This window comes from Phoca vitulina, unplaced genomic scaffold, assembly GCF_004348235.1.
Source record: "Phoca vitulina isolate PV1807 unplaced genomic scaffold, GSC_HSeal_1.0 scaffold4, whole genome shotgun sequence".
Lineage (NCBI taxonomy): Eukaryota > Metazoa > Chordata > Mammalia > Carnivora > Phocidae > Phoca > Phoca vitulina.
Window position 1 is genome coordinate 77196605 of NW_022589707.1, and position 22806 is coordinate 77219410.

The following is a 22806-nucleotide window of genomic DNA, read 5'->3' on the forward strand; positions in this document are numbered from 1 at the left end:
GGGGGTAAGTGATGAAAACGGAGCCCCTGCCTTTGCGGAGAGTTATCAGTCAGCCCGTTACCTCGAGTCCGTGAGAACCAGCTCATCTCCACAAATATAGCGTCTTGATTTCCATCAGGTTTTCTGAGATTCTGAGCTAAGGAATTGCTAGCTTGGAGAGCATAAATCATGTGTGGGGGAAAGGGGTCTATTGTGTTTTCTCTTTTATAATGAAAGTAGCTGTAAAAAGAGGAGAGTAAAGCTAAAAGGTGCTGCGACCCCTGGCTAGATTTCAGACTGAATCTCTCACTCTTAATGGATGCCATTTATACTCCATGCAACCCCTTGCAGAGACCTTTTGGTACTGGAGGACGCTGTAGAATAACTTACTTCCTAATGCATTTTATGGCATTTGGAAGCCCTCCAGTGGCCAAATACTAAACCTTAAAAAAAAAATCCTTTTGCTGTGCTGAAGGGTTTAGGTGTGAAATGTATTCGTGTTTCCAACTTACTTGGAAATATATCCAAAAAATAAGACGAATTAATGTATGAAGAGATGAATAGATCTAACCATAGATGATTAGATATGTGATCAAGCAAAAATAACAATGCTAATTGTAGAATCCAAGTGACAGGTATATAGGTCACTGTATGATCTTTCAGCTTCTCTGTGTTGGAACATTATATAAAATATTGAACGAAATCTCTTAGCTAGACTCTGAAGATTTATGCCTTGTAGTTAACATTGTATTAAAATTTTTAGACATTTCAGCATCTTTCCGTAAAATTGTCTTCATTAATGGACATGGATTAATTTTCCTTAACATGATTAATTTCTAAATGTTTGAAAAGCACTTCTGGGTTTCTTTTCAAAAAGTTTATACAATGGGAATATGAAATAGCTATATGATTTTTTTTTATGTTTATTGTAACTGCAATGAGATACACACCTCACACTTGTCAGAATGGCTAAAATCAAAAACACTGGAAAGAAGTGTTGCAGAGGATGTGGAAAAAAAGGAACTTTCGTGCACTGTTGGTGGAAATGCAAACTGGAAACTGTGGAAAACAGTGGAGAGTTTCCTCAGAAAAATTTTTTTAAATTACTTAATGATCCAGTAATTCCACTCCTGGGTAGTTAACCAAAGAATATAAAAACAATAATTCTTGAAAAGATAATGCCCCCCGATGTTTATTGCAACATTATTTACAATAGCCAAAATATGAAAACAACGCATGTGTCCATTGACAGACGAATGGATAAAGAAGATGTGGTATATATATGGAATGGAATATCACTCAGCTATAAAAGAGAATGAAATCTTGCCATTTGCAACAACATGAATGTGTCATATAATGCTAGGTGAAATAAAGCAGTCAGAGAAGGACAAATTTACCATGATTTCACTCATATGTGGAATTTAAGAAGCAAAACAAAGGAATGAAAAAGACAAAAACACAGACTCTTAAATACAGAGAACAAACTGGTGGTTACCAGAGTGGAGAAGGGTGGGGGATGGATGAAACAGGTGAAGGGGATGAAGAGTACACTTATGGTGATGAGCACTGAGTAATGTATAGAATTGTTCCATCACTAGATTGTACACCCGAAACTAATATAACACTGTACGTTAACTCTACTGGAATTTAAAAAAGAAATAAATGTCTGTCTTCCTAGAATACCTACTTTACACACTCAGGAAATTGTTAGCAAGTTAACTAGATTCTTTTTTTTTTTTTTTTAATCAGAGAAGCCGTTGTTTGACAATTTCTGAAATTAGTCAGGCTTCAATGCAGAGAACAAAATCCACCGTTAAGTAACCAAGCCGAAAGGGATTTATTGCATGGTATATTACAAACGGCAGGGCTGTCAGCCGAGCTTCAGGAGCGCCTCACCAATCCATGCTTTAGAACGGGGCTGTCAAAGGACTGCCGCTCATGTCACGCGTGGGGAGGGCGCCCTTACAACCACTGGTTACAGCCACATCGCCTTCACTGTAATATGCCCCATCCGGGAGGATGCCTCAGAACCTGGCCCTCCCCACTGCAACCCTAGATTCTGCACAGCACACAAGTGCCTCGAGTTGGTGGAATTTAAATTACATCCATAACTCTAGCTGCAAGGGAGGTTGAGAAATACATTTTTAGCCTTCCTGACACTAAAGCCGAGGAAAGCCTGTGAAGAGGCAGATGGCATGAGATGAAAGGCTGTTGGAAACTTCAGTGAACAGATCATAACGAGCAGGCTGACAGTACCTGAACACACTGATCAGCATCACTCCTGAGACTTAGACGTTACGACCCTTCTGATGCGTGTAATAAGTAGGTGGCAGCATCTATGAAGCATTCTTGCCCCAAAACAGCAAACCTGAGAGCCTCCAGATCCAAACACCGAGTTTACAAGAAATAGAGGGATGGAGGCCCACGTTAACGCCACCACAGGGTGCAGTCAGTGCAGCCCAGAGTGTGGGAAACTCTACAGGACAAATGACACAGATTCCTCAACAAGTACATGGCAGGGAAAAAAGGGCAAGGAACCTAAAATTAAAAGATTGAAAAGACATATCGAGTAAATGTGGCATGGAGCTTGATTCAAACAAACCAGTTGTCAAAAACATTTTATGAGACTCAGAAATTTGAACACATACTTGAATAATTGATCACATTAAAGAGTTGTTGATTTTTAATTTTAAATTATTTATTACTGTTTTTTAAGATTTTATTTATTTATTTGACAGAGAGAGAGAAAACACATGGAGGGGGGAGGGGCAAAGGGAGAGGGAGAAGCAGGCTTCCCACTGAGCAGGAGCCCGATGCGGGGCTGGATCCCAGGACCCTGGGATCATGACCTGAGCCGGAGGCAGAGGCCTAACCAAGGAGCCACCCAGGCGCCCCAAGAATTGTTAATTTTTAGATGCATAATGATATTATAGTTAGTGTCCACAATCACTCCAATCACTTTTACAATAAGCTCTTTGTTTTTTCAGATTGTTATACGTTGTTTCTTTCATAATTAATTTATGGCTCTGTGTTTTATGCCAGAAAGTTTATTGTGCTAAGCATTTTACATATGTTAAATAACTTAATCCTGTAACAGTGCTTGTGAGGAAGGTAAATTATAGTGTTCATTAAGAGAAACATCTATCACAGCCTTTCTGGAAGTGGATAAAAACAAATGCCTATTTTAAAGTACACTTAGTATGTCTAGGAATGAAGAAGGAGGCAGGCAGACTTTCAGAGAAGTACCACCACTAATTGTAGGGAAAGTAAATGATCAGATAATATCTCTCTATTTTTAAGACTTCTTAGTTTTTATAAAGTAAACATTAGATTTGATGTTTAAAATATTTTCTTACTTTTATCCCTGAAAGTATGAGAGGGCACCTGTTGTCTCATTTTAAAGATGAAGAACAACCCAGAGCACACCCCCAGCCAGGTGAGATGAGTGTGAGCAGCACACTGAGAGCGTTGGTGTTATCAGACACAGCCAAGGGGATGACAAAGGGGCGATCCGTGCCCCCAAAACTAGTTGTCTGCAGTCTTGAACTTGCGGTTCTCTCTGTTAATGGGCTTAGACCATGCATTCCAAAATTCTGTCCTACAGGGCAAAAACAGGCTTCGACATTACAGTGGTCTGTGCCCTTCCAAAGCTCAACAGTACCCAACAAAATATCATTCCTATTTCTCTCACTAGGGAGAATATAAATCTATACTTTCTCCTTGTTGGGGGGGTGGTGAGGGGCCGATAATGAAAAAAAAGTTTCAAAGACACTGGCTTAGACCAAAAGATGTTTTATCTAGGATATGGTGATTATGTCCTTTTCCCCCAGATTTCAGATAGCTTACAAAATCAAAATGCTACCTTGTTTTTCTAAAAATAATCCACCAAATGCCACTTTCTTCAAGGAGAATTGTGGCATCTCTGCCTAATGGAAAATTGGTAATTAGTTGGTTAAAGGGATGTCCAAATAGCTCCCTTGGGGAACTGCAGCCCCAGTTGACCTGAGCTATTCTTACAGCGAGCTTATTAACTAGGGATCACTAGTCTCTGCTAAACTTTGTGCTTCGTAAACAATCTTAACACCTGTTGGTAGGTAACTATTTAGAGTTAGTGTCCTATACCTCTGGATTTCACCCCCTTGCTTACATGGAACTGCTGTAGAATTTTCTAGCTTGAACCAAAGATGTGAAATTGCTATTCCTTACCCTTAAACTGATGCTGCCCTGAGGTAATACCAGAAATGTCACTCCGCTTGTCTCTAAAGTTTATATAACAGGATTTGAGTCTGAAAAAGATGCCCTCTTCCCCCTGACTGAATGCCACCTCTATTCACATGATTTTATTGCAACCAACGTGTTCACAGTGTATAGAGAAAATTGGGTTAGGCACTCAAGAGGCTTGCAAAATAATGCAGAAGATATATTTTCAAAACAGCTGATTTTATTGTATTTACTTATTTTTTAAGATTTTATTTTTAAGTAATCTCTACACCCAATGTGGGGCTTGAACTCACAATCCCAAAATCAAGAGTCGCCTGCTCCATTGATGGAGCCAGCCAGGCACCCTCTAAAACAGCTAATTTTAAATGATGTGGGGGAAAAAAATTGCTTAGCATACTAGTGCTAGGGAGACTTGATGGAAGAGCAGTTGATTGGGCCAGAAGCCAAGGCACTGAGGCATTGAGAAGTAGGAAGGTTTATGAAGAGAGTACTGCTGCTGGACTTTGAAAGGTGGGTTAGTGCACTCTGCACTTGAAGAAGGTGGTGAGGGCATTCCCTGCAGGGGCTGGCTGTTGAGTGAGACCCAAAGAGCAAAGCACAGAGGTGAAAAATTCCAAGGAATGTGTGGGGGCTAAGTTTCTCTAGCTGAAGGTTAGGGCGGAGAGCCAGTGGTGGCAGATGGAGCTAGAAAGCTTGGAGCCACATCGTGGATCTCAAATGACACGCAAAGGCCTCCCTGCTCTCGTGGTTAGTTCCCAGGGTTCCTGAAGTGGACTGTTACTTGAATACATAATACCACCTAACTCCGTATCCGCCTCCACCCCCACCATCTTCATCCAGCAGAAAAGGACCAGAATTTTCCTGCATGTGATCTTGGACAAGTTAGTTAACCTCTCTTTGTACCCGGACTTCCTGTTCTATAGAATGGAGATTAAAGATAGTGCCTGCCTTATTAGATGAGTCACTCACAACAGTATGTGGGTGTAGGAGGCATCAGCGGAGAGTTAAGTAAGTTATTTATCAAAAGTTCTCAATTGTTTTGAGGCATAGGAAAAAAAAAAGGAAGGATTTTAGATCTGTGTTAACTCCCAACCATGGGCTTAAGACTTTTCACATTAAAAATTATTATGTATATCATAGCTTTAATGTAATAGCAAAAAGGACTCCAAGATGTCCTTTTATTTTAGAGCTCATGTAAATGCTTTTCCTGCCCTATAAGCTGCTTACAGAGTGTTATTAAATAGGTGGGTACATTTTGGGGCACCTGACTGGCTTTTGGAATAGCATGAGACTCTTGATCTTGGGGTCGTGAATTCAAGCCCCACACTGGGTATAGAGACTACTTTAAAATATATGTGTGTTTGTGTGTGTGTGTGTGTGTGTGTATATATATATATATATATGGTGAGTGTGTGTATATATATATACACATACGTATATACATATACATAAATATATACATAAATTTATATAGTGGGTACATTTCTAATTCCTTAAGGCTCGATTTAAAACTTTGGAAATTCCTTGGCTTTGACTTACAGCCTTTTGACATTTTCACTGTTCATTACCAACTATATGTTGAGAAAAGGAAGCGAAAGGACACATGGCTATTTCATACACCTATGAAAAGTGCAAAGGTGACAGGAAAAAAGGAAAAAGATAGGAAAGAAGTGGACCTACATTAAATATTTGTAGACTTAGGACATTTTTGGTTTTCCATTGTTGTCATTGTTTCACTTATATATTGCTGCATGATAAACCACCATACAACATAATGGTTTCAAAACAACACTTGATTATTTCTCACAGGTCTGGGGACTGGGAGCGCTAGGTGGGATGCTTCTCTCCCACGTGGTATTGATTGGGACTGACTCTCCACATAGTCTCTCAGGGGTGGTGTGGTTAAGAATTTCTTTCCTTGCCATCAGCAGGGCCCCAGGAGATGGGAGTAGCCTGACCTTTTAAGGTCTAGAAACAGAATCAACCCAGAAACACATCTGCTGCGTTTTATTAGCCAAAGCAAGGTACAAGGTCAGCCTAGATACTAGAGGTAAGAAAAAAGACTCCACCTCCATGGGAGAAGCTGCAAAATATCGTGGCCACGATTTCCAGGCTTCATCAGTTTTCAGGCTGTATGTTTTAAAGCTTACAAATGACATTTGACCTAAGTAGCCCCTTTTCTAGTCAGTTAACAAGCAAACATTTCTTGCCTGCTAAAGCTTACACCCCCAGCTTCTCTGAAATCTAGAGACATATAGCGAGGTTAGTAGTCAAGAGTAAGGATTTGAGAATAGGAGCTAGGTTTAAATTCTGGCTTTGCTACTTTGTGTGACTTAAAATTACCTAAAGTCTGTATTCTTCAGATTCATCCATTAAACAGGGATATTTACCTGGCAAGGTTTTTATGACGATTAAGTAAGATAATATGTGTTCAGAGATTATCGGGGTGCCTGGCACATGGTAAGCATTTAGCAAAATTCATAATTTTTATTAGATAAGTCTGAGTCTGCCTGACGGCTGTTGATGTCTTATATAATCTGCTCATGCCGGAGTGCCTGGGTGGCTCAGTTGGTTAAGCATTTGCCTTCGGCTAGCATCATGATCTCCAGGTCCTGGGATCAAGCCCTGCATCGGGCTCCCAGCTCACTGGGGAGCCTGCTTCTCCCTCTGCCTCTGCCTCTCCCCCTGCTTGTGCTCTGTCTCTCTCTTGTATGAATAAATAAAATCTTAAAAAAAAAAAATTTAAGATTTGCTCATGCCTCTTGCAAAGTGGGACACTTGGTATTAGGGCCTTGATAAACATTCTCAAACAGTGAAGCCACCCACAGAATCTTTTGGGCTCTTAGTTTTCTGAATTTTCTTGAGTGCCTTTCCTTACTTTTTGGATCCATAAATTTCCTCTTGGTTTGCTTTGCTGCCCTCTTCTGGTAGAATGGGGAAAAGTTCGGGGATTGTCCGAGGCCTATAGCCACAATAAAAGCTCTATTTGAAATCCTTTGTCAAAGAATCCAGCTTTCAAAAATCTTTGATCCTAACTTCCTAAGTGAATTCAGATGAAAGTAACATCTGAATATAAAACTTCTACATATACATTTCAGTTTATTTCTGTTACAGGCAAATCGATAGTGACAGATGGAACAGTAAGATTAAAATGGACAGCTCACTTTAGGTTGAAAAGATGGTAAGAATACTTTGTTATGCCGATCAGCAATAGGAAATTCCCTAGAAACTGCATTTCACTTTTCTGAAACAATTAAATGTGTATATAGAAAATTTTTTTCTAACGTTAATTTCAGCTAAATCTCTACATCTTTCAAATTATGACGTATGTAGTATCCCTAGATTGGTGTTTTAAATTTTTTGCATAGAGGGGGCGCCTGGGTGGCTCAGTTGGTTAAGCGACTGCCTTCGGCTCAGGTCATGATCCTGGAGTCCCGGGATCGAGTCCCGCCATCGGGCTCCCTGCTCAGCAGGGAGTCTGCTTCTCCCTCTGACCCTCCACCCTCTCATGCTCTATCTCATTCTCTCTCTCAAATAAATAAATAAAATCTTTAAAAAAAAAAATAATAAAAAATAAATTTTTTGCATAGAAGCTGCATGAAAATGTTATTGTGTGCTTACTTCAAATACAATGAGAAATGCTAAATACTTAGATTTTATATTTAATACAGTATATTATTTAAATGCTTTTTCACATTTAGTATTAGAAGACATTGGAAATATTCTAATAGGTTATATATAAGTAGATAAAGCTAAAATTTAGAAGGCACAATACTTTAAAATATTACAGAGGTATAGATGATCTGCACATTTGTGTACTTATCAAACAATCCTACTGAAGAATTTTTCCATCAGGAAAAATATAATATTGAGGGTTGAGGTGGGCAAAATGGTGGGTGAAGGGGGCCAATAGTACAAACTTCCAGTTATAAAATAAATAAGTCATGGATATGTAATGTACAATGACTCTAGTTAATAATACTGCATTGCATATTTGAGAGTTGCTAAGAGTGTTGATCTATCTTGAAAGTTCTCATCTCAAAAAAAAAAAGGTAACTATGGAAAAAAATAAAAGAATTACTGATTTTATAAAAACATAGTATTTTGGGGTGCCTGGGGGGCTCAGTCGTTAGGCGTCTGCCTTCGGCTCAGGTCATGATCCCAGGGTCCTGGGATCGAGCCCCGCTTCGGGCTCCCTGCTCCGCGGGAAGCCTGCTTCTCCCTCTCCCACTCCCCCTGCTTGTGTTCCCTCTCTTGCTGTGTCTCTCTGTCAAATAAATAAATAAAAAATCTTTAAAAACAAAAAAAAACATAGTATTTTAAGAAATTTAGAACTGTTTTCCTGTTTCCTGCTTGGTTATTCGGGCATAACTCTGTAGTAGCTAAGGGTATGTTCTTGTTGACATTTGGGCAAGCACAGTTTCAAGTCACAAATGCTACTTCATTAAGTCATGATACAGTACATATGCCGTGCTATCTCTAAAAAATGTAAAATGCCTGGAATCTTTGGAATTCCCTTCCCCCACTAATTCAACAAAGCCCAGATTTGTTACAGTACAGAACAGAGACACACCTCCTGGAGCTACTTTTCACTGGTTAAATGATCTAAACACCAGTCATTTGCACATCTTAGGAGATTTGTGCACCTTAAAGACAAATAACTGAGGAAACAGATTGCAGCAAATCTGTTAAGAAAATACAGTTTATATTCAAAACTGCATGTGCTTTGCACTTTTAGCAAATATGCAGTGGCTTCTTATTGAGTGGATATGTGCCAAAATCTTAGTTTAAAGCTTTTGCAATTCTCCATCTGCCAGAATGAAAATTTGAGCTTCTGGCCTATAAGAGCTGTGTAACAAAGATCCAGTATTAGAGAATAGAGTATTTAAAATCTGAAATTAATTCACATTTCATTATTTAGAAAGCTATTAATAGAGTCTGGGGGTCTTGGGGTTGTGAGTTCAAGTGCCATGTTGGATGTAGAGCTTACTTAAAAAAAATAAAAATGAAAAAAGGAAGGCTATTAATAGAGTCTGAATTTTTGACATCCGATGTAACATCACTAAAAGCAGATATTGAGGAGATACCCATGTAAGAAAACAAAAGCAGCAAGAACTTTTCCAAACTAGCACAATAGTGATTTAATTCAATTTAATCCTGTTTAATCTGGCTTAATCCTTAAACTAGAATGATTTCATGGATTGCAATCAAGAGTACCAAATACATATTTCAACAAAAATATTACAATCAGAGTACATTTTTGGGTTCAATATAATTAAGATGGCATTCTTTACTTGAGTTTCTCTCAAAAGCTTCAGATTGCAAATTGCATTTATTCTTTTTATTGCTCCCCTTCACATTTAGCACAAAACTGTCTTTTTTTAGTTTAATTGTGAAAAAGTCCTTAATATATATGTATAGATGTCTTCAGAACAGAGCCAGCTATTCAGTTTGGAAACTATGGATATATTCTTGGGAAAGTACTCACAGTCAGCGGGTAATGTTTTTGACCACTCTTACTTTTGAGCTGGCTCCAGGAGCAGGGCAAGTCTATAAACAACTTTTAGTAAGCTTCACTCCCTGAGTGTATTTATGTGGGTGCTTTAAATCACGTGTCAAGAGGTATGAAGTTTGAAAATACAAAGACTTAATAGAAGGGTGGTTGGGAATGTAAATCAAAATCAGGTGTGGACTAACTATCTTAACATGTGCTATGGACTTGGAGTCAACTCACCTATTCAATTGACATTTATTTTCTGCTCTCTGTCAGGACAATGTTTAAGAAAATACATATATTCAAAATTAGTTCTACTTTGTACATTGAGCTGTTTTCAAAGTATGTATATATATGCCAACATTTTCCCTAAATATCATGATCATTTCTCTCAAGGGGCTAGGTTAGTAGAGCAAAAGGTCTAAGTACATTGATCCATAAATGGGGTACAGTATAGACACAGAGAAAATGGTTGATTGACTTGGTGTGGGAAACAGGATGAGATGAATGGTTTAATAAAAGACATAACACTTGAATTAGTCTTGATAGATGAGTAGGGCTCACCAGAACAAGGACAAAGTAGGGTGTTTTAAGACACAGGTTACAGTATAAGTAAGGTGTAGGGGGCTCAGGAAACTTTTTTTTTCTTTTAAAGATTTTATTTATATATTAGAGAAAGAGAGCACAAGTTGGGGGAGGCAGAGGGAGAAGCAGACTCCCCACTGAGCAGGGAGCCTGATGCAGGGCTCGATCCCAGGACCCTGAGATCATGACCTGAGCTGAAGGCAGATGCCCAACCAACTGAACCATCCAGGTGCCCCCTTTTTTCAAAAGATGTATTTATTTATTTATTTACTTGAGAAAGAGAGAGGGAGTATGAGCAGGGGGAGGGGCAGAGGAAGAAGCTGACTACCCACCGAGCAGGGAGCCCAACACAGGGCTCGATCCCAGGACCTGAGCCAAAGGCAGACACCCAACAAACTGAGCCACCCAGGCACCCCTAGGTACAGTATTCTTACAATAAAGTAAGCTAGAGAAAAGAAGATATTATTAAGAAAATCATAAACACTGGAATATTACTCAGCGATAAAAAAGAATGAGATCTTACCATTTGCAACAACATGGATGGACGTAGAGGGTATTATGCTAAGTGAAATAAATCAGAGAAAGACGAGTACCATATGCTTTCACTTATATGTGTAATCTAAAAAACAAAACAAATTAATAAAGCAGAAACAGACCCATAAATAGAGAACAAACTGATGGTTGCCAGAGGGGAGATGGGTGGGGGGGGATGGGTAAAATGGGTGAAGGGGAGTGGGACGTACAGGCTTCCAGTTATAGAATGAATAAGTCATGGGGATGAAAGGTACAGCATAGGGAATATTGTCCATGGTAATGTAATAGCATTCACTGAATGCTGAAGATAGTAGCTACAACTTGTCATGAGCATAGCATAACCATAGAGTTGTTGAATCAGTATGTCTTACATCTGAAACTAATGTAACTTTGTCAACTAAATTTCAATAAAAATTTTTAACGAAAATCAATAAGGAAAATATACTTACAGTACTGTACTGCATGTACTGAAAAAAATCGTATTGGGGCACCTGGGTGGCGCAGTCGGTTAAGCATCCGACTCTTGGTTTTGGCTCAGGTCGTGATCTCAGAATCAGGAGATCGAGTCCCACATTGGGCCCCACGCTCAGTGCCCGAGTCTGCTCAAGTTTCTCTCCCTCTTCCTCTGCCCCTCCCTCTGCAGGCTCCTGTGCAAGCATATGCCCACTTGGTCTCAAATAAATCAATCTTTTTTTAAAAAAAGAAAACAATCGTGTATAACTGGACCTGTGGAGTTCAAACCCTTGTTGTTCAAGGGTCAGCCATAGTTCATTATGACCAGAGCACAGGTATAAGCAGTTAAAGCCCGCAAAGGCCGGCAGCAGACAGATCTTAGATGGGGTCTTGCATCATCTGCTGTTAGCCTTGATCCCGTGGGCCTTGCTCTCCAATTGCATTATGCATCAGAATCACCTATGGTACTTGTCTAAAACACACTTTTTTTTTTTTTAAGTTTTATTTATTTAAGTAATCTCTATACCCCATGTGGGGTTCGAACTCACGACCCCAAGATCAAAAAAGTCGCATGCTCTTCTGACTGAGCCAGCCAGGTGCCCCTAAAACACACATTTCTTATTCCCCTTCGAATCTGGCTCCAGGGGAGGACCCTGGAACCCGAATTTTAAGGACACTTCCCAAAAATTCTAATGTAGTACAACTTGGGACACAGTTTGAAGAAATATTACCATAGACAGTGAAGAGCCATTAAAGATTTTTTAGGGAAAAAGTAACTATTAGAAGAGGTCACGAGCAGATCAGATTGGCCTTTTGTAGTGAGGAAGCTGGATTGAAGAGATGAGAGCTTAGAGTGCAGAGTAAACCAGATAGATGACTAGTATGGGTAATGGGAGAAAGAGGACACCATTCACCAAGGTAGGGGATAGTGCCCATGTTTAACCTAAATCAAGTTTCAACAAATAGAAATGTGAAGATTTGCAATATTACTACAAAAGTTCATTTAAATATCAAATTCTCCCCGGGGTTTTTGTGCCCTCGTGGTTCCATTCCTGGCTGTATTAATGACCTATTATTGATCTCTAGTCTGGACACTTCTTATGAACTTCAAACCTACCTATGGACAGGACATCACCTCCTGGGTGCTGGGGGTTATCCCAAACTCAATGTATTCAAAATTGAGATTTTCATTTCCCAGCCAGAATTCTGGGAACCAAGAGACCCTCCCTTTCCCTCATATCCATCTAGTTACCTAAACAGGAGTAAGAACTTAACGCTACCTATTTGTAAATTCAATCTCAGAAGATAAAAAGACAAACTGATACGCAGTAAACTCTTCACATTCAAGAATTTAACGTTCAGTTTCAATGACTTTAAGTGACCCCAGGGATTTAGAACACAAAGTTATGTGATTTCCCTCAGGCAAAAATCTTAACCACAGGTCCTACCTGAGGCTGTTATACTTAAGTTAGGGATCAATGGAACAGAATAGAGAGCCCAGAAATGGACCCTCAACTCTATGGTCAACTAATCTTTGACAAAGCAGGAAAGAATGTCCAATGCAAAAAAGACAGTCTCTTCAACAAATGGTGTTGGGAAAATTGGACAGCCACATGCAGAAGAATGAAACTGGACCATTTCCTTACACCACACACAAAAATAGACTCCAAATGGTTGAAAGACCTCAATGTGAGACAGGAGTCCATCAAAATCCTAAAGAACACAGGCAGCAACCTCTTCGACCTTAGCCGCAGCAACTTCTTCCTAGAAACATCACCAAAGGCAGGGGAAGCAAGGGCAAAAATGAACTATTGGGACTTCATCAGATAAAAAGCTTTTGCACAGCAAAAGAAACAGTCAACAAAACCAAAAGACAACCAACAGAATGGGAGAAGATATTTGCAAATGACATATCAGATAAAGGGCTAGTATCCAAAATCTATAAAGAACTTATCAAACTCAACACCCAAAGAACAAAGAATCCAATCAAGAAATGGGCAGAAGACATGAACAGACACTTTTCCAAAGAAGACATCCAAATGGCCAACAGACACATGAAAAAGTGCTCAACATCGCTCGCCATCAGGGAAATACAAATCAAAACCTCCATGAGATACCACCTCACACCAGTCAGAATGGCTAAAATTAACAAGTCAGGAAAGGACAGATGTTGGCGGGGATGTGGAGAAAGGGGAACCATCCTACACTGTTGGTGGGAATGCAAGCTGGTGCAGCCACTCTGGAAAACAGTATGGAGGTTCCTCAAAGAGTTGAAAATAGAGCTACCATACGATCCGGCAATTACACTACTGGGTATTTACCCCAAAGATACAAATGTAGGGATCCAAAAGGGTATGTGCAGCCCAGTGTTTATAGCAGCAATGTCCACAATAGCCAAACTATGGAAAGAGCCAAGATGTCCATCGACAGATGAATGGATAAAGAAGATGTGGTATATCTATATACAATGGAATATTATGCAGCCATCAAAAGGAATGAGATCTTGCCATTTGCAACAACGTGGATGGAACTGGAAGGTATTATGCTGAGCGAAGTAAGTCAGTCAGAGAAAGACGTGTATCATATGACCTCACTGATAGAGGAATTCTTAATCTCAGGAAACAAACTGAGGGTTGCTGGAGTGGGGGGTGGGGTGGGAGGGATGGGGTGACTGGGTGCTAGACACTGGGGAAGGTATGTACTCTGGTAAGCGCTGTGAATTGTGCAAGACTGTTGAATCTCAGATCTGTACCTCTGAAACAAATAATGCAATATATGTTAAGAAAAAAAAGAAGATAGCAGGAGGGGAAGAATGAAGGGGGGGAAATCGGAGGGGGAGACGGTGGACTCTGAAAAACAAACAGGGCTCTAGAGGGGAGGCGGGTGGGAGGATGGGTTAGCCTGGTGATGGGTATTAAAGAGGGCACGTTCTGCATGGAGCACTGGGTGTTATGCACAAACAATGAATCATGGAACACTACATCAAAAACTAATGATGTAATGTCTGGTGATTAACATAACAATAAAAAAATAATATATATATATACTTAAGTTACTTAGTCAATGACTGAGGCTGGCTCAGCACTGACCTATAACTGTGGCTTTATTGCTCTTCATTTATCTATAGAGAAAATGTCCATAAAGTAAAAAGTACTAGAGTGAAAAGTACTATTTATGAAAAATTGCTTCCAAAGGAAAGCTAACTGATTGTGTTATGATGGAAAGATCTTAAAGGCCTTTGTAGCCTTAGCTATACAAGGTAGAAGTTTTGGATAAAGAGGCAGAATGAATTTGGCAATGATTTATCTCAGATACAAATGAGCTTACCATATGCTTTACATGGAAGAAGAAAAATGAGTAACTGTTCTACCAAGTGTCCCAGGCAATATAAAAATTAACCCGTGAGAGAAAGCTAATAAAGCTAGAAAAAGGCAGAATTTAAAGTATCATCCTAGAGGCGCCTGGGTGGCTCAGCCGTTAAGCGTCTGCCTTCGGCTCAGGTCATGATCCCAGGGTCCTGGGATCGAGCCCCGCATCGGGCTCCCTGCTCGGCGGGAAGCCTGCTTCTCCCTCTCCCACTCCCCCGCTTGTGTTCCCTCTCTCACTGTGTCTCTCTCTGTCAAATAAATAAAATCTTTAAATAAATAAATAAATAAAGTATCATCCTAGGGGCGCCTGGGGGTCTCAGTCAGTTAAGTGTCTGCCTTCAGCTCAAGTCATGATCCAGGGAAATTGGGATCAAGCCCTGTGTCAGGCTCCCTGCTCGGCAAGGAGTCTCCTTCTCCCTCTCCCTCTGCCCCTCCCCCTGCTCGTGGTCACACGCACTCGCTCGCTCTCTCAAAAAAATAAAAAAATTTTTTTTTAAAGATTTTATTTATTTGACAGAGAGAGACACAGCGAGAGAGGGAACACAAGCAGGGGGAGAAGCAGAGGGAGAGGGAGAAGCAGGCTTCCCGCTGAGGAAGGAGCCCGATGGAGGGCTCAATCCCAGGACCCTGAGATCATGACCTGAGCCGAAGGCAGACGCTTAACGGCTGAGCCACCCAGGTGCCCCCCAAAAATAAATAAAATCTTAAAAAAATATATATCATCCTAAAGATAGGCAATAGAATGCAAAGAAAAAAAAATCTATAAACATACAGATCAGTGGATACCTAACTGGTATCAATGGCTACCTGACAAAACCATGTAACAGTGGAGCAAGGGCATTAAATGGTGATTGATCAATGGGGGGAAAAAATTACCTCATTCCCTGAACCAAAAAATGTAGTCTTAGATATAAAATACAAATTCCTTGAAACTAAAATAGGTAGTTCATAAAAAAAGTACCCACGTGGTCAGTCACAAGCACATAAAATGTGCTCAACATCATTTGTCATTAAGGACCACTTTGTACCAATTAGGAAGGCTAAAATGAAAATTAAGGGCAATACCAAGAAATACATAACAATTAGAACAACCATTTAGGACAATTGTCTGGCAGTATCTACTAAAGGAGAATATGTATGCGTACACTGTAATCCCAAAATTCTACTCCTTGATTTATAGCCAACAGATTTATATATATATATGGACACCAAATAACACATTAAAAAATGTTTGTAGTACGCTCGGCGCAGAGTCCACTTGGGATTCTTTCCCTCTCTCTCAAATAAATGAATCTTAAAAAAAATTGTTCACAGTAGCATAATTTGTAATATTCCCAAACCAGAAATAAAATGTCTGTTAATAGCAGAATGGACATACTGGGGTACATGCATACAATGCAAAATTCTATAGCAATGAAAAATAAGTAACTGCTACTCATATGATAGACAAATCTCAAAAGTCCAAGGGGAAATCTCAGTGGCAGATCCCATTCTATTGCTCAACCTGGATGGTGGTCACACTCACACAGGTGTGTAAACTTTGTGATGATTATTAGGATTTTTGCACTCTTCTGAATACATGTTATTTTTCAATGAAGATGTTCCAAGCAACTCCTTCCTAACAAAAAAATGTTTGTAAATGATTTTAGTACCATATTACACAAATCATCAAGTGTGTAGAGGAGCTAAATATTTTTTTCAGTTCTATTTTATTTCAGTTTAAATTTTTTTAGGAAAATGATAGCTACAGAGATGTCTGTGTCTTGTGAATGTCAAGGGTCCCCTGTATTCACATTTCCTTATGACCAAAATATATGGGGAAAATGTGAGATTCTAAGGAATGAACACGAAGACCATTGAGCTTAAAGAAAAACTGACAAGAAATTATAGTATTATTTTCTCCTCTACAGTAATCCTATTAGTCTCGTAATTTCTTCTTCCTTTTGTATACAGAGGGAAAATATAGACGTCCATTAACTTCAATCCCTGGTGTCAGAATTCAAACTTGAGACTTACGGATGGGGAGCTGTGCTCCAGTTGTGGAGTGGGAAGAAACCAGTTCCCCTTTCCTAGCCTCTGTTTGCTTGCTGTTTTATTGGATCTTAGTAGGCAGTAATGAGAAGGCTGCCTAGGGCCGACTCAAGGATAAGTATTAGAATTAGTAGCAGTATTGGGAGTTGCGAAGCCATGTTTTTGCAGATGGTGCTCCCTATTCTTTAATTAAGAGTTTAAACCCCATTCACACTCATGACTTAAAGGCTGAGCCAGCGGGAAGGTAGATACTAACTCTAATTTCCTAGGAATGAGGAATGAAAAACCAAGACAAGGAGGCACTGTAAAATTGTTTTTGTTTTTTTAATGCAGGTCAGATATCCTGAAACATACAAGTATTTTGATAGTCTTCTAATCCCACTTGAGTTCAAATATTAAAGTAACACACACGAGCTAAGAGAATTCAATATTGTTCCAAGGCACTTACTGAATCTCCATGACTAGATGAAAACAAGGACAATTACGATGGACAATTAGACAGTATATAATATAAAAATAACTTTTTGCTTACAATTTACAAAATGTATTATTATTACAATCTTTGATCTCTGATAACCTGCAATGCTGGCTGCATGAATCCAGCAATTTTAAAATTCAGAAACTATTTTCTAAAACTTCAGGGCAAATAATTTACAAATAAGGTACACAAAGATTTAGACCATGCAGAAATTTCTTACATCTTCTGTTAATAATATTTTATGACTGCAACTTTATGAAATTATATACCTACTTGCCCTGTACATATACAAAATAATGCATACATGATAAAACATTAGCAAAAGAGTAGTCCTTAAACTCAATTTATCATAAAAGTATTACTATATTAACATGTCTACAAGCAGCGTGTAACAGGGTTAAGAGACATTAAGGCAATAATACTTGAAGTTACAAAATAAACCGTATGTAATACTTTTTCCTAAGTGTAGTATAAGGCAGGTAGATGGTCCCAGCAAAAAAATACTAAGGTAACAATCTACACTGCTGTTAGTCCCACATTTTTAAGATGGAATACTATAAATCTGGCTTTCAGTGGCACTTGAATTTTCCAGTATAATTTAAAGTGTCTTTTAGCTCCCTGAATCATGTCCATTCGGAAGGTGGATCTCTTGGTCCTTTGGGTTTTCCACAGCGGTTATGAAAACCTGTAGTCAAAACACCACAGTAATTGGTCAGTGTCCAGAAATATATTTTAATTTACTAAAAACTCTTAATTTGCTTTGGGTAGTTCATTTAAGAACCTGAATAAATCATAGCAAAAAGTTTGATAAGCTTTGCCTTCAGGAAAGCCTGAAATGACAGCAAATAACCTTTTCTCATTCTTGCCAGCATTAACTACATAACTACAGTTTTAAAATTATTTAGAAAACAAATTACCAATATCTGTGGCCTCTGTTGGACTTTCTGATATTTGATCTTTCTTGTTACTGAAAATAGGTGGACATTCTGTACAAGTCTCTGTGTGAATACCTCCGGCTGGATGATCTAAAATGCAAAATAAAAACATTGTTAATCAGCATCATTTGTAGCATCACATGTAGAATCCTCTAATTATTTTAATGTCTGTATTGAGTTAAAAGAGCAAGTTTCTTCTCTCTTGGGTATCATAATTTCAGAGGCCCACATGCATATAAATACAATGGTAGTGAACACAGGAAAATGTGTTAGGTGTTCTTGAGGGCACGTAGAAATCTTCAGTGAGTTGTTCTGCAATGTATGGATTCTCCTTATGCTCTTAATTTAATAAACCTCAATCTTGCCATTTTATATTTCCTTAAGGTAGGTGTACTATGTGCCAATGTCCTAAGGCAATATAACTTCAAGTGAGATTCATTATATGGAAATCAACAACAATCAAGTTCATAGTTAATTAATGGACTACTGGCTTTTTTTTTTTTTTTAAAGATTTTATTTATTTATTTGACAGAGGCACAGCGAGAGAGGGAACACAAGCAGGGGGAGGGGAGAGGGAGAAGCAGGCTTCCCGCCGAGTAGGGAGCCCGATGTGGGGCTCGATCCCAGGACCCTGAGATCATGACCTGAGCCAAAGGCAGACGCTTAACGACTGAGCCACCCAGGCGCCCCTGGACTACTGACTTCTAACGTAATTCTTTTCTTTGAAAGTTGTACATCAGGGCGCCTGGGTGGCTCAGTCGTTAAATGTCTGCCTTCGGCTCGGGTCACGGTCCCAGGGTCCTGGGATCAAGCCCCACATCGGGCTCCCTGCTCCGCAGGAAGCCTGCAGAATTCTCCCTCTCCCACTCCCCCTGCTTGTGTTCCCTCTCTCGCTGTCTCTCTCTCTGTCAAATAAATAAATAAAATCTTAAAAAAAAAAAAGTTTTACATCACTTAAATTTTAGTTTACTTCTTTAATTATTGATGCCTAAGATTAGTAATAAAAGAAATTTTGTTAAAGAAACTTTTATGGAAACTTGGAATATGAGTCAAAGAATACAAGATCCTTGTCCTTAAGTGCTTATAGTTTAGACAGGGGTCAGCAAACTTTTTCTATAAAGGGCTAGAGAATAACTATTTTAGGCTTTGCAAGCCACGTACAGTCTCTGCCACATATTCTTCATTGATTTTTGTTTCTTTGTTTTTAAACAACTTTTTTTTTTAAAGTAAGCTCTGCACCCAAAGTGGTCCTTGAACTCATGACCCTGAGATCAAGAGTCCCATGCTCTACCAACTGAGCCAGCCAGAGACCCCTAAACAACTCTTGAAAAACCTAAAAATTATTCATTCAGCTCAAGGTCAGAATAAAAACAAGCCGAGGCCTAGTCTAGTAGGAGAGACTGACAAGCACATTATTATTATACTGGTGTGGTAAGTTTTATAGTAAAATGATGTAGAGTGCAATGGGGACAGAGAGGAGAGGCATGGTGATGAAACTAGTGGTTTCAGGACTGGCTTCTAGAAAGAAATGATGATCTAGTCAAAAGGCCTCAATTTTCTCAGTGAAGTAAAAGGTCATCTACTGAGTAAGAGTAGGACCGATGATTTCAGAAGAAATTAAAGATTTATTTTTAATTATTTATTTACTTATTCTTTTTTTGGTGGGCAGCAAAGCGAAGTTTATTGAGGGATAGTACAAAGCTCCCAAAGAGGGAGGGGACCCGAGAGTGTTGCCCAGAAGAAATTAAAAATTTAGAACATTTGGGATGCCTGGGTGGCTCAGTCGGTTAAGCGTCTGCCTTTGGCTCAGGTCATGATCCCAGGGTCCTGGGATCGAGCCCCGCATCGGGCTCCCTGCTCAGCAGGAAGCCTGCTTCTCCCTCTGCCTGCCGCTCCCCCTGCTTGTGCTCTCTCTCTCTCGCTCTAATAAATAAATAAAATCTTAAAAAAAAAGATTTAGAAAATTCAAGGAAAATAGAAAGGATACCAACTAGAGCATATAAGATAACCAAGCAAAGCTAAGGGCCCAACTATGGATGAAGATCTAGAATTGTAGGCTCAATCTGTAAAGCGGAATGATGTTCCCCAGCAGTATTCAGGAGTTTCGAGGGATAAAATAAAATGGTATGGGAGTTAGGAGCAAGAAAGTGGAGGTTAATTTTGAGTATGACTAGAGTAATGGAGGGCAGTGTCTAGACTGGCTAGACAAGAGAATCCAGAAAGGAGTTAGCATACATTAAGAAATAAAGGGCCCAGGGATCCAGCAATATCGGCAGTACTAATAAAGACAGTAACAATAATAGCCTGGCTTCCATTTGAGTGCCTATCACGTGCCGAGCACAGTGCTTATATTCCATGAATGTGATCTGATTAACTCCTCACAACAATGCTCTAGGGCAGGTGCTATTATTACCTCCATTTCACAGAGGAAAAACAAAAACAAAAACAAAAAAAAACGGGGCTAAGATGAGGTGACTTGGCTTAAGTCACATAGTTAAGTAAAATGGTAAAAATGGAATTCCAAACCAGGTGGGCTTGACTCTAAAGCTTCTGTTCTTTTCCTTATGACACGTTGCCCCAGCAAAGGAGACAAAGAGTAATAAGAATTTATGAGAGGGAATGGAGCCCCGTTAGGCAAAGATGCAGGGAAGGGGCAGCAAAAGTAGAAGGGAGGGCAAGGGCAGCGATGACAGATGAATTGGGGGAATTGTATAGGCTAGAATGTTTGATGAGCTGCTTTCATGGTCACTGACTTACAGGAATTAATAATAACTTGATGTATTTTACCATGATAATAAAAGAAATGTGGCAGAAAAATTTTCTAACTTGGCATTATAACACTGGGCTGAGCTACATAATCTTACTGGTCTTCACAAATGTAGAAGTGCTAAAAGGAAGAATTACAAACAACTGATTTTTAGGGACCTCGCTCAATAATCTAGATGAATTTGGGACATTTATTCAAATCACTGTCAGATCTAGATTCTAAGTGTTTTTATAAACAACAGAGATTAAAACACAGAAAAATATTTTTTAAAATAATGTTTTCTCCATTAGCCTGTAACTACCAAGAATAAATGCTGTTACTTCCCAGATTAATAATATCTGATACAGTAATTAATTTAAAAGAATTATACTGCATAGTTCAGGTTCAGTACACCATGAGACATGCTATTTTATGGAGATTAATCTATATAATCTATTAACAAAAAGGAACAAAATCTAACTTACCACATTTTTCAGTTCCAGAGGTTATCAAGTCCTAAAAGGAAGACATTTTAATAGCTATTACAGTATATCCCTTTTATAACAAATAATAGAAAATTTGGTCTGAGTATATATCCCAAGAAAGCAAGATCTACTAAAATTCTCAGTGTCAAAGGGAAAGAAAACAATGGTGTTTTCAATTAGGCTTAAAATTTTTAAATGTTATGGTATTTTATACTGAGATGAAAAAGACAGGGTAACTATCTCTTCCTTCTAGATGGAAACTGAAAATGCAGGAGCTACTACACAAAGGACCATACAACTCCATTTTGCCAGTCCTCTACCATATTCATAAGACATAACATCATTAGTATAGGTTACCACTATTTTATGTGCCAAGTAAAGTATATTATGTTTCTTAATCAATTGTAAGATGTACCCTAATTTGGGGGATATTAAAATATGGAGAAAATATGAAAAATATTAATGTTGATGAAAAACGGTATTTCCCATGACTAATATATTTAGCTACCAAACATTTCCTGAATGTGAAAGGAAACCTCTTGTGACCAGACAAACCAAAGGATGGGACTATGTACTTAGTGTTATAGTGGGAGGAACAAAATCTAAGAAAGTATTATGACCCTGCAAATGTAACTCCTGTTCTAGTCACACCTCCAAAATGATTTAAAACATGGCATAATTTACAAATTTCAAAAACAGTCTAGAAGAATGACACTCTGAAGTCATGGTCATATGTATCTCATGTTGCCCTTTTAAAAAATTTCCTATCACATTTTATATAGACTTTTCATCTAAAATCTTAGCAAAAGAAATGCTGATAATAGTCTTAAGGTGACAGGTTTTGTAACAAACTAAGATAAATTAACAAAATAAAAGAGCAAAAATACTGAGTATATAGCTGTTCCAATCCCAAAAGGACTCACTTCAGATATTTTTTGTTCAGACTGTTCCTGACTTTGAAGTTCACTCCATTCAGATCTCACAGGTGTATCTGAGAAAAATGAAATCTTACAATTAACATGTTTAATTCTCGAATTTCTTGCATTAAAGATACAAAAACAGACCCTATAGATCTTTTAGAAACTATCACTTCCATAAAATATTCTCTATTAATTCAAGAAAATCCCCTTAAGTTTCCTTTCTTAAAATTTAATTAATTCAGTCATCAGAGTTTATTGTTACTGTAAGCTCACTGTCATCTACACATGTGACAGACCTAGATGTACTCATCTGGTAGTATTGTAGTGTATATGGCTTCACTGTTTTTAACATTCTTGAAATCAGTTGAAATTAATATAATATTAGTAAAATGTAACTCAGATAAGGCTAGGGAGGACCCCACTGAGCATGAGACACTATGAATATATTAAAGCTGTTTCTGTACTCTTTTTTAAGAAGAGACAGAGAAGTATATTATGGAGGCTTTGATCACTTTCTCCCAGTTCTCACTGATACTCATGTGGCCTAAAGTCTCCCTCAATTAACACCAACTGAGTT

General features: G+C 38.7%; 1 protein-coding gene and 1 long non-coding RNA gene across 5 annotated transcripts in view; one reads left to right on the forward strand and one right to left on the reverse strand.

The window, feature by feature from the left end:
* Positions 1–22806, forward strand: part of LOC116631106 — a 112036-nt gene that overhangs the window by 38527 nt on the left and 50703 nt on the right. The window lies entirely within an intron of this gene.
* The window catches only part of PTPN12 (protein tyrosine phosphatase non-receptor type 12), an 87565-nt gene continuing 80635 nt past the window's right edge, over positions 15877–22806 (reverse strand). For all 4 annotated transcript variants that reach the window (XM_032402297.1, XM_032402298.1, XM_032402296.1 and 1 more), the window contains 4 exons: positions 22233–22300; positions 21310–21340; positions 18061–18168; positions 15877–17828 (listed from right to left, as the gene is read on the reverse strand). In XM_032402297.1, coding sequence (XP_032258188.1) covers positions 17767–17828; positions 18061–18168; positions 21310–21340; positions 22233–22300 — 269 coding nt within the window. In that variant the 3' untranslated portion in view covers positions 15877–17766. The remainder of the gene's footprint in view (positions 17829–18060; positions 18169–21309; positions 21341–22232; positions 22301–22806) is intronic.